Here is a 19,096-nt window from a genome sequence, read left to right on the forward strand (position 1 = left end):
CATCATTTTCGATACCATGGTGAAAACTGCCGTAAAAAGTAAAAAGTCAGTAATAGTAAAAATAGCCATAGTAATAGTACATGGAAGCATCAAATAATAATTTGCTAACTATTTCTTAATGTTTGTGCTGAGGGTGGGGGACAACTTACGTTTTCTCTGGTTCAACACGCCAATCACCTTCCCACTCCCAGCCAACAGGGGGCATGAAGTACTCCTGCTTCAGCTTAACTTTGCCTGTGACATCAGAGAACTTGCTGCGATTTAGCAGACCGGTGGTGCCCCATTTTCCCAAAACTTGAGCTTGGTTTTCATACTGTAAATGAAACAATTGACGGCATTAGCTCAAAACTAATGACTGCATCTCTTCAGACCTCAAAGCAAAAGCAAAAAAAAAAAAAAAAAAAAAACCTTTACCAGTTCTGCAAATACATTGAACATCCCCTCTGCATAATTATTGAACTTCTTTTCTTCTGTTGCCAGCCCAAGCCACATGTTCACACGTATCTGGACGGGAATCTTCAAACCTTTTTTGTTGTCCATGGGATACTGTAAGGAAACATGAGGTACAGAACATTTCATAGAGCAAAGCTTAAACGTGTTTTATGCCTTTTGTTTGAAGAGCAGCATAGTACAATCTCTCAATACCTGCATGAAGACAGTCTGATTCTTCCCGCAGTATTGGCCACATGCCTGCTCACAGTAGGATGAATGCAGCACTTGATAGGCTGGGATGCGGGTGTACGCTACCCTCTTCTCTCCTCTCAACATCCAGATAATCACATCAGGCATGCTGTTCTGAGGCTTTGGTAAAAGATGTTGATACAAATTATGCTTAAATGTGACTTCATTTAAGTTAGATTCTATTAGTCTGATTAAAAAGAATAAGCACCTAAATTACAATTCTAATCTAGCACTGGTCCCTAACGTGACGTCTAAAGTATACTGTAAAAATAAAATACAAGCATTGGCAGAAAACCAGCTCCACACAACTTCCTGGAAGTGCACCAGTTTGCCTGGAGTTGGATATACTAGTAGAAAATGTTTTTCAGGTTTGTAGCATCTTTAAAAGAGTTTTGTTTGTGTCTCATAGGAGCATGTTAACTTGATATTCACAAACAAAATGTTGTATTCCATATTGTTTTCTAAGTTCTATCTGTGAAATAATCAGTACATTTTAGATGGACAGAAAGTCACATTCTGCTCGTAGCCAGATACTGGTATGCATTTATTTGAGCATTTTCTTTCCGCTGGTCTAATATTGTCAGTCTTAGTCAGGTTTCTTGGTTCTTAAGCAATGGGTTGATTTCTTTTGTGTTATTTAGGGATGCATCAATATTAAAATTATGTTCGATAACAAGCCGCTAATTATTTTCATGTTTATTTATTCAGAAAAATAGCAGATTCATAAAATTCTATACTAATTTGTCTAAACAAATAAAATACGAAATTTTAAATGCCACAAGTGCATTTAGCCAAAACATTAATGTACAGCATAAACAACTAAATGAATAGGCTACTGTTGTACAATGATTAGGTGTCTAAAGATGAGATGTCACCGTCTAAGTGAGATCACAGCAAATGGCAAAAAAAATATGGTAAATGAGCGTGCACAACTGAATATCTAATATTGATATTCATTTATAATTGACCAATTAGTATAGATTAGTTTAAAAAAAAAATCCATGTGTATTTCTAATTGTAGCTCCATTCCTACACAAAATAAAACCATACCTCCTCAGCAAGTTGCAGGAGTTTGTCGAGCCAGGTTTCAATGATGCTCAAGCACTTAGTAACATCTGTGGCCTCCTCAAACAAGCGTTTGGCCCCCTCCATGATGCTCTCCAAAGCACTGTCCCGCAACTTCTTTATCTGAATATCCAGGGCTGTGAGATTGGGCTTCCCCTCCAGGTCAGGAATTTTTAAACTTAGCACACAGTAGTTTGTATTAGTTAAAACATGCATGAAACAAATAAAACACTTTCTCTTTACCCTACATACAAGAAAATCTCCCATATTTCAACTGACAACATTCAACAATGCACATCTTGATGACTGTGGATCTAAATAAGATCTAAAGTGGACATTACCTGGTGATATCTTCCATTAACTGATTGATGAGCTTCAGCCAGATTTCTACTAGTCTTGCATCTGTAGCTCTGGACAGTACTGCAGACTTTAACATACTGAGGTTTGTTTGCTGCAAAAGTATTAAAGTTTGATGCTCAAAGAAAGAATTATACTCACTCACACACACACTAAAAGTTTGGGGTCTCTTATGCTCTGACAAGTGCATGTCAGAACCATAGACTGTAAAAAAAATATGGACGTTGTGTCCATGACATCACCCGTAGGTTTCTGAAGAGCATTTTTGAAGCCCAAAGTGGGCGGAGCCGGCGGTCGCCATCTTGGTAGAACTACTACGCGTCACTCCCAGATAACCGAAAATGGGCAAAGAGGCGGGATTAGCTGTGACGGCTAACAGCAGACAAACGGCTAGTAGCGACAACAGCGGCAATCCACCTGTCACTCAAGTGGCCACCCCGTTAATTATGCAGAACTTTAAGGCTTAATATAATTCAAACGGATGAGTTATAAGGACATTCACGCCCCTCAAAGTTGTCATGAAGGGCAAAATTAGCTATATAGAGCAAAACCACTTTTTGCACCAGGCTGTAAACATTTTTTTCTGCTGTAAAGTTGGGCATTTTTACATGGGGGATATATGGGATTCACTCTTTTGGAGCCTGTCTCTAGCGGCCAGTCGATGAATTGCAGTTTAAGTCACTTCCGTGTTGGTTTCAAGAGAGAGACAGGAAGGTTGGCGCTTGGTCAGAACAGTGTGCGAATAAAATGTTTAACTGGCAAGGCTTTGAGATGCATGTAAATAATAAACTTTAGTTATTGCGAAGAACTGCAATGTCACGTGTGCGTAACCCTATTGTTGCGTTGCTAAACATGTGACGTGAAGGTACGTCACGTTGTAACTGAGAATAGAATGTGCACTGAAGCATGATACTACTTTCTCTCTTAAAAGCAGATTTGAGACATTTTAAACATTCAAGATCTAAAATCGTTATAAATCGCACACTCCTAAATTCAATGTCATACAAAACATTCACTTACCAAACGGTTAGATATATACAGAATGATGTTCAGTGAGTCTAACCGGTGACTGATATCCTCCCAAAAGGATGTGATGGAAATCACAGGCTTAGTGTCGCCCCATGGCAGGTAGTAGTAATTATTACCTGGAAGAACCAAAGAAAAAAGGGAAAAAAAAAATCAATACCTCACATCCTATATTTACAAACACCAAATACTTCCAACTGTGCATCACCATCAAAAACAGCACAGCTGTACTGTGTGGTCGAAGCCAGAGGTTTGCACGTTTGATCCATCTTGTTGCCATAGTTCCCGATGCTAACTTCAAACTGAATGGGCTCCCCCGGTTCTTGAATCATGGTCGCACTATGAAACACTGCACACAGACAATACTTCCTTCTGCGCTGGTATTTCTATGCAAAGAAAAGAACACAAAGCTGTAAATATTAGGCTTCAAGTGAAAAACTAATCTGTTAGGAAACTCAAAGAGCCACACCTGAACAACCAAGATATCATCGCTTGATATTTCTTCCACAGACTTGTCAGGCTTTCCATCAAGTTTAGTAGAGAGTTCAACAAGAACTCTCCCTCGATAAGCCGCCCCTTCACCCTGCGAATATTCACACATCCTTCAGTGTATTTGAAAAGCATTTTTTAACTGAAAACATTTTTGCTGTAAATTCTAATTACTTGGAAATGGAAACAAAATTAATCATCTGCACTTGCCTTTCCTAAATTAAGGTCGTCATATGGGTCAGGTAAGCCTGAGAACTCTCTCTGACTGCCATACAGACATATATAGCAAGGCCCAAACGTAGGGAGGAAGCCCATCTCAGATTCCCCAGTCTCTCCTGTGGAAAAACACATTCAATTAAAAGTTTCCAGTGGCATGATATTAGTTAGTAGTTAGATTAGTAAGGTTTGTTGAAGCATCTCAAAAGCAGAGCTCTTTAAATTAGTGTCATTAATTGTGGGTTTCTGTACATTTTAAAATGATTCGTTATAATTCATGAAATTATTATAATAATTTATTAAATTCATGCTGTGATTTCAACTACATGGATAAACAATGTTAGTGATGATTTCAGCACAATATGAAATTATTATAATAATTTATTAAATTCATGCTGTGATTTCAACTACATGGATAAACAATGTTAGTGATGATTTCAGCACAATATGATTTTTCACAACTGGAATATTTTCACAATAACAGTCGTACACTACCAGTCAAGTTTGGAATAAATAAGCATCTCTTACAAAGGCTGCATTTTTAAAATAAAAAATAGAGTAAAAGTAGTAGTATTGTGAGATATTACTGTTTTTTTTTATTTCTAATATATTTCAAAATGTAATTTATTCCTGTGATAGATAAGCTGAATCCTTGCTGAAAAAAAATACAGTAGTCAACATTTGAAGTGGATCAAAACCGTTCAAAGTTATACATGAATTTTGAACAATACCCGTTCTTGTCTTAGGACAACTTTGATTAACGTTTTAGATCCCCTTCAAATGCTGACTACAGTATATTGAACTTTGAATGGTAGTGTAACAGTTTCCACAAAAAAAAGCATCAAAACAGTTTTCAACATTGATGAGAAGAAATGTTTCTTGAGCAGCAAATCAGCATAATAGAATATTTATGAAGGATCATGTGACACTGAAGAAAAATGATTAAACTAAACATTTTAAAATAGTAAACAGTTATTTTAAATTTAATAATATAACTTTTTTACTATATGTTTGGATCAAATAAATGCAGCCTTGGTAAGCATAAGACAAAAAACAAACAAAAGAAAAACAGAATTATTCCAAACTTATGCAAGTCAGATGCTCAATTATGCCATGCCATTTTATTTAGGAAATTAAGGTTATAGTAAATTGCATTTGCATGTTGCATAACATGACAAAAATAGCATACATGCTCTGTGCTAATGCTAATTCGAAAGCATGCATAGGCATTTATAATGTGTAAATTAACTGCAACCCCTTGGGTATCACATCCTTTCAGACCAATACGAATAAAAATAGTTGGTTTGAGAAAATAACCTGTTTAATAAAAACCTTAAGTACTGCATGTTAACTAGAATGTACAGAATAACTAGAAGGTCTAAATTGTGTGTTTGGACACAAGGGATTGCAGATCTGGAATCAGCGCAAATATTCAACCTTTATTTGCTGAAAATTCATCTCCTGGATAATCCTCTATCACACAGAAAACAAATAAAGATGAATAAAAGAATATTTAAGTTTTGAATTTCATAGTACACAACTCAAAAGTTCACGACACGACCCCTTTAATAAAAAAAATAAAAAAAAGAGTGACATGAAAATAGTGTTTTCTGTATTTTATACCTTCAACTTCACCACCAGAGGATGCTATTTTGGACAGATCCAAATACGTGGTGCCTATGGCATCATTTCCAGAGAGGCGATCCCTAAGAAAGAGGGGGAGTCAGCTTAAATGTTCCAGTGTGTCATTGAATCAGTCCAGCTAGGGGAGTTATCAGTTTTTCCACTGTTCCCTAAGCAGCTGTAGTCTGGTTTATGGGGAGGAATGCTTTGTGGGAGAGGGTGGGACAGTCCTGCTATGACTCATACTGCCTGCCTGTGTCCTCCCAGCTCAAAACACTGACCACATTTTGACTCCCAGCTCACATTCCAAGATTAACACAGGGGATTCTCTCGACACAGATGTAAAATGTTCATATCCACTGTGGCCATACAACTTTATGCTCACCAGTCAAATACAGTCAGCTTGATTCTTTCACACATGGATGGGAACTGTAAAACAAGTCAAAAGTGTTTCCAATTAGAAACTTCAGGGGGCTAACAAATTAATAAAGTGCAAAAACAAATCTTTCCCAATCCAGCCAATTACCTTGACCTGCAGATTGAGCTGCTGGTTCCACTCTGGATTTGCATTCTTCTCAATTATTTGTGTACAGAGCTAAAATACATGTAACTGTAGTTCAGACAAAATGCAGAAGAAATATGCGCATACAGTATGTCTGGGTGGACTGTAGTACTGTACCTTTTTGCCAGCAAACCAGGCCTCAACAAATGGATCCACTAGATTTTTCTTGTTTTCTTGACCCCCAAATGCTGCTTTTAAAGTCTGCGTGATGGAGTCATCCACTGAAAACAAAAAGCACTTCAATGTTACATCTTACTTACACTTTAAAGTGTGGTTTATTCTTTTACAGTCTGAGAAAAGAATAAAAGTTATTAATTAAAATAATCCAAATACTTCCAACTATATTTACTTACGGTACTCTAACAATAAGTTAACTAACTTTTGCTGCTTAAAGTGCAGTTTATTCTTTCAGTCTGAAAAAAAAAACTACTTAGTACAACTTATTTTATGATTTAAACTTTACTTACAACTTAGCTAGCAGATGTGGTTGAAGTATTTTGATAAGCAGTATTGAGATTTATTTTTTTAGTTTATTTAGAGTTTATTTTTTCACAGTCTAAAAAAAACCATTGGTACAACTTACTAAATACAACTTATTGTACAAAATTGTATCTACAGCTTATCTAAATATTTTTAACGGCCGGTTTAGGGCTTATATTAAGCCAGGATCAGGTCTTAACTCAATTAGGACATTTAAATAGCTTTTATTAACGTGCCTTAGAAAAAAAAACATTACTGGTGTACATCTCGAGACAAAACAATAGCACTGACTGACATATTTTAAGGCATGTCAGTGCAAGTTGCTTTCATTTAAAAATGTCTGTGAAAATGGGGGTTTATCTACTAGTTAAGCCACATACTTAACTAGTATACTTTAACTACATACTTAACCATTTTTAAACATAAAAACATTCTGTAGGATTAGTCATAAGAACAAAATAAGATAACCAGCTTTCTCCGATTTTTTTCCCAGTCATTAGCTTAACTGACAGACATCTGAGATCAGGGAACTCTGTGCACGTGTTAACAGTCCCAGCAACTCAACAGTTAATGGCAGGGAACGGTTTTGTGTAAGCTAGTAGGAAACCACATTGAGGGATCAGGAAGTGACTCAATGTGCCAGCTCAACAAATAAAGAATCCTCAATGTGGCCCTTTCCTGGACTAACAATTGAACCCAAATCATATCAACCAAAGAAGATTGTCTGATGTGCTACTTCAGAGAACAAATGCATAAGGAATAACTGTCATACTCTGGGGGACGTCCTCAGCCCGAAACACTTTGAGTTTAAGTGTAACCCATCGGAGAGCGACGCCAGCGGGCAGCAGCAAGTTACTCTCCACATCATCTTTATCACTGTCCTCCTCCTTCCTTTCCACCTGTCAAATAGACATTAACAAATAAGACCAGTTTATACAGCTTGTATAGCATGAGCTTACACATTTTTAGGAGTTTTTTTCTCTCCAAAATTTATGACAGATAGAAAGCCGTATTTTAGCAGGTTTATAAAGTCTTCTTGAGCACTATTGCATATTTTAGTTAGACGTGTTCCTGGGTCAACATATTTTGTTGATCCTGGAACAACATTCCTGTCTGAAAATCTAATCCTAACAATATCCCTACCCCTCAACACTACCAATAAGTTATCCCTAAAATCATAGGGAAATGATAGGTGAATAACACTGATGTAGAAGCAACCAACTCTCGTTGTAAGCCTAAACTTGACATAAACTGTAAACTTGTCCCTCAAATCTGATTGGAAGGTTGCACTTGGTGAAATCAGGTTCTACACAGTGCACAAATGCTAATATAAATGATCTTCAGGGGACGTACCGGCGGATCATCTCCTGTCCCCACCACAAACATGCTGACTTTGATATAACCCTTCGCTCCTGAGCTCGAGTCATCTGGGTCACTCAGGAGAACCCATTTCTTCATGACGCAGTGAGCTGGGGTTTAAAAAACAAACCTTTAATGATCCGTTCAACTACAGATAAAATGTAATGAATATTTTGTGAGTATCAGATAATTACCTGGTTCATCATAGATGTAGCCAATATCGAGCTACAAAAAGAGAAATGAATTCATAAGATCATCTTGAAGTACACTGCGCATCTAGTATAATAAAAGCACACTTTGAATTTTACTGAATTACCTTGAATTCACCCATGAGACAGTCTGATCTAAAAGAAGAAGAGTTATACACCTGCAGAAAAGAAGAAAAACATCACCGATAATAAAGAAAGAAAGGAAAACTGGTTAAAAAAAAAAGAAGCTTTTTTTCTTACCCGGAAGCTTACGATCTCATCAAACAGTTCAGAGGGCAACATGTTGACATTGAAAAAGAATATCTGGAAAGAGTGACACATACAGTATTTAGTGACATTCCATTTAGACTTTAGGAAATGATGGCTTTCAAATAATCAGGAATAGAGTCTAAGGCTACATTCAGACTGCGGACAAAAGTGACTCAAATCTGATGTTTTCGCTTATGTGCTTATCGGTTTCTAATGTGAACAGCACAAACCATAAAATCTGATTTATTCGATTCTGATTTAGACCACTTCTATATGTGGAAATAAATCTGGTACAGTTCAGATGTTTTGCAATGCAACCACAGCCCGAACAGTCATATCGGAAGTCATGCGTCTTTTACGCCACTCTAGATCGACATTCGTCACAATTCTGCGCTGACGGGAGTCACACCAAAGATTTCACTGTAGTTCTTTGGTCACTCGGTTAATATGGAAGACAGCTGTGACAGTAGTCAGTGGAGGGACTGGATCACGGTGAAGTAAGTGAAAAACTATATCAGTTCACGTGCTTCAGGGGAACATCAGCTTAAACGAATGGAATGCTTAAGCACTAATTTCAGTGTCCTCCATGTTTACGTTCGTATGACAGTGTCTTGTTATTGTTCTTTTGGGGTCAGTTTGGGACTGAGAGCAGTTCACACTTGAATCTGATATTGACCACATTTAAAAAATAATGACAACAGCCAAACAAAAAAAAAAATATATATATATATATATATATATATATCGGAGCAATAAATCAGAATTGAGCACTAAGGCTTGCGGTGTGAATGTAGCCTTCAAGAACAGTTCACCCAAATATGAAGCTTGTCCATTTTTTTCGTCCAGTGAAAATTAGCAATTAGCAAGATTACAATATAGTACAAGAATAGAAGTGTACTTAAGAATAGGAAATGTTTAAAAAAATAAATAACTAATTAAATAAAAAACAATTGTTGCCGTTTTAAATAAATAAATAAAATAATACAAATATTCTGTAATATCAATCGTGTACCTCATCAAAGTATGGGTTATTTCCTTTCCTGATCCTAGTTCTGTGTGTTTCTCCACACACATGCACTTTGACCACAGGTTTGATGTTATTTCCAGGCAACTGACGCCCCTCAATCACCCGCACACGTATCTTTGACAAAAATAACATGACTAATAAAGCATATGCAGTCAGCATTTAAAATGGAAGAGACATCTGCATATATGACTACAGGACGCTGCTGTACCTGAAAATCCTGAGGTTTGTTGGCCAAATTATGACGTTTCCTTGTCCTAGTCCGAAGTTTCTGGCCAGGCTCACCAGGGGACGTGGCAGCACCCGGTACCCCAGAATCAGTGACGTCACCCTCTTCACCCCCAGCTGATCAGTGCACATCCACAAAGAAAAAATACATAAAACAAGTACGTCATGGCATGGGTCAGTCAAACATATGCAACATGGCAAACATGCAATACACATATTCAAAGCTAAAGCCTTTCACAAAATGATCTTCACGCATTCCTGCAATCGACGTACAACTATAAAGTATCTGAAAATGTATTTCACACTTAATTTTTACACATAATTTCACACACCATCAAGCATGTCATCTGCATAACACTCCATTACAAGGTCAAACAGAAAAGCACTGAGCCACACACTCAGCTAACCTGTGTTTCCACCCATGCTGCCATCTTGTTGATCTTGTGGATTTGTCACAGCACCGGCAGGTGGCTCATAGCCAATCATCATGCTGATGGTCCCCTACAAAAGGATGCAGCTAATTATCTCATAATAATGTGTCAAATAGACTACATAAATACTGAAAAGTGCCTCGAATGTGTAAATATTGACAGTGATGCTATCATCACAAAACTACATTAGATTTAAAAAAATTTAATCGTTGTTTAAATATGCCTCTCATGTTTAATACAGGTGACGACTTAATTAAAATTAACTAGTCAATTAAGCCAGTAAAGTCATTGTAAATACATGGGACCAAAAGTTCACATTCACTAACTTTGTGCTTGAAATCAGCGTACGAATGTTTTCACGAACAAATCATGATTCATCAATAACTTTCAATCTAAAATGTATTCTAAATTTAAAGCACTCATACACAAAATATTCACATACACTTGGTGGCCTAGATGAAATGTAATACTTAAATATAGATCTTAAATATATTTCATCATGTACATATACACACACACACACATATATATATATATATATATATATATATATATATACACACACATACATACATACACGCATGTATGCATACAGTAAAAGTAAAAAAAAGTGTATTATAGTATGCTCTGAATAAAGACACAGGTACACGTATACAGCTGGCCAATCAGAAGTCTGTAATCTGGGTGTGTATTAAATGGGTTTGTTTAGTTTAAACTTGTTTTGAGGATGGCACAATTGGCATTGCTCGAGGATCTTGCTGCACGTGTTCTCAAGCTAGAATGTGATTTTACAGAGCGTGTTTGTTGAGAGTGACGAAAGGTAAGGGTGTGCGGAAAGTCCTTAAATTGACATAGTTTGGGTTTGTTGTACACACGTGTTGTGAATTAGGCGAACATTTTCTTGAGAAGTTCTCCTGTGCATATAAATACGAATAATCCATGCAATTATTAGTGAATGAGACCCAATAATACTTATTTGGTAGCTGAAAGTATTTTCAGGTATTTAATAAAAGAAAATGCAAAAGATGAGGATGTATGGGACTTTGTAAATGACGGAATTAGTTGTGCGGGTGCAGTACCTACTTATAAGAAAATGTATTTAAAATATAACAAATATACATTTGTGTGTCATTTGATTTAGGAGATTAAAAGAAGAAAAACACACTTACTCCTATGTTCTTGCCATTTTCATCCACTAGAGCCAAGTTTTTCACAGGGAGAGACTTAACTTGGCTACTGGCAAGGTCTTTTAAAGAGACTTTAGCAGATCCAATCAACCTAAAACAAACAAACAAACAAAAAAAGATAATAAAAAAAAAGGCCTGTGGAAAATCAAGCAGGTCAACTGATGTCCCATGTTTCTACAGAACATAATATCTGTTCTCATACAGTGTTTCAAATACTGCTGTGTGAATTGTGTGACTTCATTTGGATTTGAAAAAAAGTGCAGTGCACCACGAAATCAAAACTTATTTCATAATTCATGTTCCTGGTCTGACTGTTAATTACTCATCAGTTAATATTATTCAAAAAAAGCAACAAACAAACAAACAAGGTTTGCCTTTATAATCTTTTATAAAAATGCCAAAACTTGCTCCACCTCTGAAACAACTTTTCTTTTCAGCTGACATCATGAATTCCTTTAATTTCTCAACCCTTCGCCTCCATAATATATTTTTTAAAAATGGAAATATATCTGATTACTCATTTTAAGTCATCATTTCATCATATGATCCCTTAAAACTCATCTTTGATCACCAAAATTACATATTTAAATGTTTTGTCCTTGAAAAAAAATTTTCATGCCTTAAAATAACTTGAATGTAACTCTACGCCCTTGATTAATTTAATATATGCGGTTCTATGAATATGCAAATTAGCCCCACCTCCACACACACCAGCTCAGATATTGACCTGATTGGTTACAAGGTAGTTTGTGACATCAGAAACACCAGCGAACTGCTTTTTGAGACTCTTTTTTTTACTGCAGTTTTGAGGAGAAAATACTTATGTCATAAAATAATTATGTTGACTTAAGATTTTGCACATGTTTTGTCAAAGCATATTAAAAAGACCACATAGACATATAAACAACATTCAAATTTTCACCACAGGGGAACTTTAATTATTTTCTGTCAGTCCATTAAATGCTACATAATAAACAGAGGTGGCACACAACACAATGCGTAAATAAATATTATACGAGGGAGAAAAATTCTTTGTGTGCTCTCTGAAAGTCACAAGAGAGATCTCCTCCAAAAGTAAATAACGCCACCCATATTAATAATGTGACTGCGACGCTTAGTAGGTCAGCATCCAGGAACACCCTCAAAGACCATTTTACATCTGAGCATTTCCCTGGCTAAGAGAAACATCTGCTATAAAACGCTTTGATTATTAATTTTTCAGCCACAAAAAAACAGCACATTCAGCATTTACCTTCTGAAAACAGGGACATGTAACCTCTACACATTTGATTAGTGGGCTGGTGTTGTATCATTTCACAAATAACGAAGGTGCGTCCACAGACATTAGACCTGCTGGGGGCCTATGCCATGAAGCCAGTTTAGGGGGCTAGCCAGGTATGTTTCTGTTTAGTATGTGCCAACCCTGAGAACCATGCAAGTGGTTTGGCTTTTAGCGGTGGTCATCACCACAGTTACTTACGCTTCATGCTGCTTCTGCAGGTTATGTTCTGGGTAAGAGATCTCAAATCGAAATTACACATGAGCAACTTTAGTTTAACTATTAAGCAGTTAGTTTAAATGTATATAAATATATACAGATCATATGTAATAAAATATTCTCTAGAAATCAAAGCTTTAAAATATATTACATGTGAGCTTACATGTTAAAATCTCTTTATATCTATATATATATATCTATATCTATATATATATATATATACACTCACCGGCCACTTTATTAGGTACCCCATGCTAGTAACGGGTTGGACCCCCTTTTGCCTTCAGAACTGCCTCAATTCTTCGTGGCATAGATTCAACAAGGTGCTGGAAGCATTCCTCAGGGAGTTTGGTCCATATTGACATGATGGCATCACACAGTTGCCGCAGATTTGTCGGCTGCACATCCATGATGCGAATCTCCCGTTCCACCACATCCCAAAGATGCTCTATTGGGTTGAGATCTGGTGACTGTGGAGGCCATTTTAGTACAGTGAACTCATTGTCATGTTCAAGAAACCAATTTGAAATGATTAGAGCTTTGTGACATGGTGGAAGTAGCCATCAGAGGATGGGTACATGGTGGCCATAAAGGGATGGACATGGTCAGAAACAATGCTCAGGTAGGCCGTGGCATTTAAACGATGCCCAATTGGCACTAAGGGGCCTAAAGTGTGCCAGGAAAACATCCCCCACACCATTACACCACCACCACCAGCCTGCACAGTGGTAACAAGGCATGATGGTTCCATGTTCTCATTCTGTTTACGCCAAATTCTGACTCTAACATCTGAATGTCTCAACAGAAATCGAGACTCATCAGACCAGGCAACATTTTTCCAGTCTTCAACTGTTCAATTTTGGTGAGCTCTTGCAAATTGTAGCCTCTTTTTCCTATTTGTAGTGGAGATGAGTGGTACCCGGTGGAGTCTTCTGCTGTTGTAGCCCATCCGCCTCAAGGTTGTGCGTGTTGTGGCTTCACAAATGCTTTGCTGCATACCTCGGTTGTAACGAGTGGTTATTTCAGTCACTGTTGCCCTTCTATCAGCTCGAACCAGTCTGGCCATTCTCCTCTGACCTCTGGCATCAACAAGGCATTTCCGCCCACAGAACTGCCGCTCACTGGATGTTTTTTCTTTTTCGGACCATTCTCTGTAAACCCTAGAGATGGTTGTGCGTGAAAATCCCAGTAGATTAGCAGTTTCTGAAATACTCAGACCAGCCCTTCTGGCACCAACAATCATGCCACGTTCAAAGTCACTCAAATCACCTTTCTTCCCCATACTGATGCTCGGTTTGAACTGCAGGAGATTGTCTTGACCATGTCTACATGCCTAAATGCACTGAGTTGCCGCCATGTGATTGGCTGCTTAGAAATTAAGTGTTAACGAGCAGTTGGACAGGTGTACCTAATAAAGTGGCCGGTGAGTGTATATATATATATTATCAACTATATAAATTAACTTCACAACTTTCACTTGCACTATTATAGCAAGATATTTTTTACTTGCTGTGTAAATGGTTTTATGGTAAATGGCATTAACGGTTTTACAAAAGTCTTAAAATTCTGCTCTTAAATGCATTCATGTGTCAAATTGAATGTAAAATTCAATTCAATGCATATTTAAATTAATAGTAAAAAAAAAAAGGTTTAAAAGCAGATATTACTATACTTCCTCAGATGATTGATTAAATTAAGAATTTTTTTTTTCCAAGTTCTCAAATGATATGTTTAAATATGCAGATGATGCACTATATAAATATGCACTAATTTGCATATATTTCCTAGAACAGAACAAAATGAACACTAGATAAAGCCAGGTTCAAAATTCTTGTTTTATTTTGTTGACATGTTAGAGTCAAGGGTTTTTACAGAGGAGATTTTGGATCTCTTTTCCGTCACCGTATTTTCATCAGAAAATACAGTCAACAGCCAGAAAAGGGAATAAAGTTTAGGAATAAAATGTATAAAATGAAGCAAATGATATGAACAAACCCCTCTTTAAAAAGCTTAAAAGGGATAGTTCACCCAAAAATGAAAATTACCCCATGATTTACTCACCCTGAAGCCTACGTGTATATGACTGTCTTCTTTCAGACGAATGCAATCGAAGTTATATAAAAAAAAATTCCTGGCTCTTCTTAGGCAGTGAATGGGGGTCCTGATTTTGAAGCCCAAAAAAATTGCATCCATCCATAATAAAAGTGCTCCACACGGCTCTGGGGGGTTAATAAAGGCCTTCTGAAGCGAAGCGATGTGTTCGTGTAAGAAAAATATCCATATTTAAAACTTTATAAACTAAAATATCTAGCTTCCGACAGATGGCCGGGCGCATTGATTTACGGTGAGTGACCCTTGACATATTGACAAAAACGGAAGTGCAGAGGATAGAGCAAAACAAAACACCAGTCACGAATTCGAAGTCTAAAACAATAATTTTTAAAGAGAAATGTTGGAGAACTAAATACTTTTTTAGTTTTAGATATGTTTTACACAAACGCATCACTTCACTACAGGCCTTCATTAACGCCCTGAAACGGTATAGATTACTTTTATGATGGATGGATGTACTTTTTTGGGCTTCAAAATTTCAACTCCCCTTCACTGCCATTATAAAGCTTGGAAGAGCCAGGACTTTTTAAATAGAACTCAAATTGTATTCCTCTGAAAGAAGAAAGTCATATACACCCTAGGATGGCTTGAGTGCATGTAAATCATGGGTTAATTTTCATTTTTGGGTGAACTATCCCTTTAAGAATATAGATAAAACTGTACATTTTGGTGTTTGTAAATGCTACTGAAGTGGAGATTTCTGGCTGGTGTTGAAAAAAAAACTAATTTGGAGAAAACAGCCTTTAAAGATATGTATTATTGTAATTGAAATCTACAGACAAACAGATAAAGCACAATAAAATAAAGTTTCTTTTCACTAATCTAAAGCATGTAATTAAATGCTAAGTAGCCCTAAGTCAGTGCATTTTTTGCATGTGTCTTGCCTTAAATTACAGTTATTCAAGAATGGTCATCAACAATTTACACCCAAATTAATTTTGCCAAGTAAATCTTTGCTTATGAAACTTTATAATTTAATTCAGAAGTATTTAATTTATTGTAATTAATTTTATGCAACATTCATGTAATTGGTTTTCAAACTATTTGATACCAACTCTGCTTGGGTTCCTTAAATGAAGCCCATGTTTTCATTGTAAGAGTTCTTACAAAATCTTCAGGGAAAGTCTCACAACATCTTATGACAATTAAAACAATTGCATTGAACAAAATTCTCAGACTTCAAACTAATATTCAAAACCTAATGATCTCAAGTTTCAAACAAACATGGCAAAGCAAACATAAAAAGCAAAGGTAACCACACCCTCCAACATTTCGCCTCATTCCATTTACTTTATGGAATGTCATTTCTGAGATCCTTAACCTAAGGTGATTCCAAGTATGATTAAAATTTACTAGCCTCTTAATAGCAATGATCAAACACACTTCCTGTACTTTAGCGCACACAAGTATTTCATTGGGAATTAAACTCTTAAGTGCACTGCTCACTACAACTCTGGCCTTGTGGGAAGCAGACTAGATCAGTGCCGTGGTGTTCTTCATTTGCCAGACTCTCAAACAGAATTGATTTGGAATGCCACAATGCTACTTTTGTTCCAAAGAGAAAAATGCATGTGTCCCAGAAAATGTTGCCAAATACTTTGCTGGAACCACATCTCTTCAACATTCTGGAGCTAAATTCTCAGACTGTCCAAAATTATAATTTGATCAGCCTTCCCCCATCTCTAAAATCTGATTAATTGATTACAATATTATTCCAAAACTAACAAAGATGTTGATCCAGGAACATGTCCTACAGGAAATTGCCCAACAAAATCAGTTAAAGATCCCATGAAATTTAAAATGGTAAGTTTTTAGAGCTTGTAGTTCATGTCTATTAGGTTTGTAATGCAAGTTAAAGGCTATTAGATACATTCTGCTCCAAATTCCTGTTTCGATAGGGATTACATCAACACAGGAAAGAAAACTGCTAGTCCAGCCTTTTCATAGTCATTAAACAATGCATTGCCACTGCACTGTCTGGGAGACACTTTAAATCCCACTGATATTAGAGGTAAACTGAGCAATAACGGTGTTGTTTTACTCCGATTAGCCCATATTAACTACTTATGTGCTATCCTGCAACACCATAACTAGTGCTCTTTCAACATAGAGACAGGTAAACAAAGAAACGTCAGTATAATGGTGTTCTTATGAGATCAGTAACATAAGCTACATGTCAAGGCCCAAAATATTTGCTTTTTCATCCTGTATCTTCAACATAATGCTTCTTTTACTTTGGTAACCAAGGTATAGTTGTCAGAATAATAAAATGAGAGAGAGATCCTTACAATAAAACTCCGTTCCTTTGACTTGGTTTGAAAGCATCTCAATAGTGTAATTTCTTAGTATATCAAAACACCACAACGAACTGAAGATGGTGATTAATAATAGCCAGCATTTGACAACATATTTATATAATGTGAGTCAGAAATGATCAGGGGTCGGGGGTAAAAACTACTATAATGTATGCCATTCCAGATTCTTTAAGGGACTGTAGTTCATTCCCATATAACACACATTATATTCTTTTTTAGACAGTTATTGCAAACTATTTTGTTAATGTCAATATATATTTCTACTGATTAAAGCCCTATAACTATTCGAAAGAGAAAGGAATAAATTAATCTGACAAAGTATGACAGAATGATATAAAATGGATAGAAAATTCCTTCATAAAAGACTGTCAGAATGCCTGCAAAAATCAAAGGGAAATGAAAATTAAAAACCTACGGAATGAATGAAAGACCCACTTGACGTCAACAAGACAAATTTGCATGAAATTGCATGAATGTAAATTTCAGTGGGAGTTATGTTCCTCTTTGTGTTCGCCATTGGATTTTCTCCAATGCCGTTCTCACAGAAAAAAAAATCTAGAATAACTGGAAATGCATGAAATTTATAGCCCAACATGGTTATAAAGAGTTTTAAGACCATACTATTTACTTCAAGTCATGTCTTTATACAAGAACTGCAGTTCAGTAACTAACAATCATTTATTCATCCAGTACTGCGAACCAAACGCCTCCGTTCCACCCCTCATGGCATTGTAGAGCAGGTCTGAACACAGCCGGGAGGGTGTGTTTGAGGTGCATGGTATTACAGTGTGAGACTGAGAAAACCAAGATTAACATGGTCCACGATTATCCAGAAATGCAGCGACTACTTTAAACTGTGACATCAATACAGAAGTGAAAGGGAATAGACGTGAATCTAACCAAGAGAAAGAACTGATGCAAAACTTTGTATTGAACTCTGCATTTTACTGAATGGCAAGTCACTTTGAGTCAATTCCAGGAGGTCAAAACTCTTGAATTCTATAAGCTTATACTTCTGTAGTCACACAACTTGTATTTGATTAAGGTGGGAGCAAGAGTTCAACACCACACTGTTTGTCTTACACTGGTTAACATTGAGCGTATGACTCAATTGAGCAGTTGAAAAACACTCACTTGTCCTTGCCAAGAGTCTCGTAGTCTTTCACAAGCACATCAATGTAGGAAGAAGAATCAAGAGGAACACCTTTTAAATCAAACTCAAGTGTCTAAAGGGGAAAAGAGCATTAAAAACTTCAAAAACTCACAGCCACTGGAGAAAATGTTAAACTAGTCTGTGCCTATGCATGCAGTAATAGGCTCAGGTCGGTAGCCTAATTAATATGAAATTAAAAACAACACATAAACAAATTATTTTAAAAAGTTAAAGAAAACAAAAAGACAACAATCAAATTAAAATAGTTTGCATTCAGTTTTTATGTCATACACAGCAACTTTAATCCCATTCATTTGTAATTAGCGTTAAAGTGTTTAAAACAAAACCTCAACAGACCTCATTCCACACTGGGTTCACTTCATTGCTAATGGACTTGGTTTTCTTCTTTTCGTCTAAAATTATACGAAAGCCAACAGGTCAAAACTAACAGTCGGTGCCGCTATTTTGCAGTTAAATGGCTATACATGAAACAAAACAGGCTTTCTTACCTTTAAACACCACAGATACGACGGGGTCTGGGCTGCCCAGTTTCTTCTTGGGCAAACCCGCCGCAGACTCCACTGCCACGCGCAACATGACAGTAAAAAGCACAACACGCTTTCATTCAATGCACTTTGATAACGATGTCTCTCTGTATGCGAGACTGTGGGCTCATTGCAGTGCCCTTATCCTTATGAGTTTGTAAAGGGTGTGGACTTCTCTGACACAAAGTGGCAGACTGCCTACCTGTTCAAGTTCACTTATATTTGCAGAAGTGATGCGCAAATATTGGCTTTAAATTATGAAATTCTTTTTGATACAACATAAAGAA

General features: G+C 36.6%; 1 protein-coding gene across 1 annotated transcript in view; it reads right to left on the reverse strand.

The window, feature by feature from the left end:
* myof (myoferlin) overlaps positions 1-18,979 on the reverse strand; it is a 41,671-nt gene extending 22,692 nt beyond the window's left edge. The window contains 26 exon segments of the mRNA XM_056245856.1: positions 150-313; positions 415-546; positions 646-801; positions 1,732-1,924; positions 2,088-2,197; positions 3,124-3,248; positions 3,338-3,515; positions 3,599-3,712; positions 3,829-3,953; positions 5,272-5,307; positions 5,458-5,540; positions 5,843-5,886; positions 5,984-6,052; positions 6,137-6,240; positions 7,272-7,398; positions 7,853-7,968; positions 8,053-8,083; positions 8,175-8,225; positions 8,308-8,370; positions 9,329-9,457; positions 9,552-9,685; positions 9,976-10,069; positions 11,169-11,277; positions 18,246-18,337; positions 18,622-18,677; positions 18,774-18,979. Of these exon segments, the coding sequence (XP_056101831.1) occupies positions 150-313; positions 415-546; positions 646-801; positions 1,732-1,924; positions 2,088-2,197; positions 3,124-3,248; positions 3,338-3,515; positions 3,599-3,712; positions 3,829-3,953; positions 5,272-5,307; positions 5,458-5,540; positions 5,843-5,886; positions 5,984-6,052; positions 6,137-6,240; positions 7,272-7,398; positions 7,853-7,968; positions 8,053-8,083; positions 8,175-8,225; positions 8,308-8,370; positions 9,329-9,457; positions 9,552-9,685; positions 9,976-10,069; positions 11,169-11,277; positions 18,246-18,337; positions 18,622-18,677; positions 18,774-18,861 (2,723 nt within the window). The 5' untranslated portion in view covers positions 18,862-18,979.
* Positions 18,980-19,096: the final 117 nt, after the last annotated feature.

The sequence above is a fragment of the Rhinichthys klamathensis genome, unplaced genomic scaffold (genome assembly GCF_029890125.1).
Source record: "Rhinichthys klamathensis goyatoka isolate OS25496 unplaced genomic scaffold, OSU_Roscu_1.1 h1tg000035l_1, whole genome shotgun sequence".
NCBI lineage: Eukaryota > Metazoa > Chordata > Actinopteri > Cypriniformes > Leuciscidae > Rhinichthys > Rhinichthys klamathensis.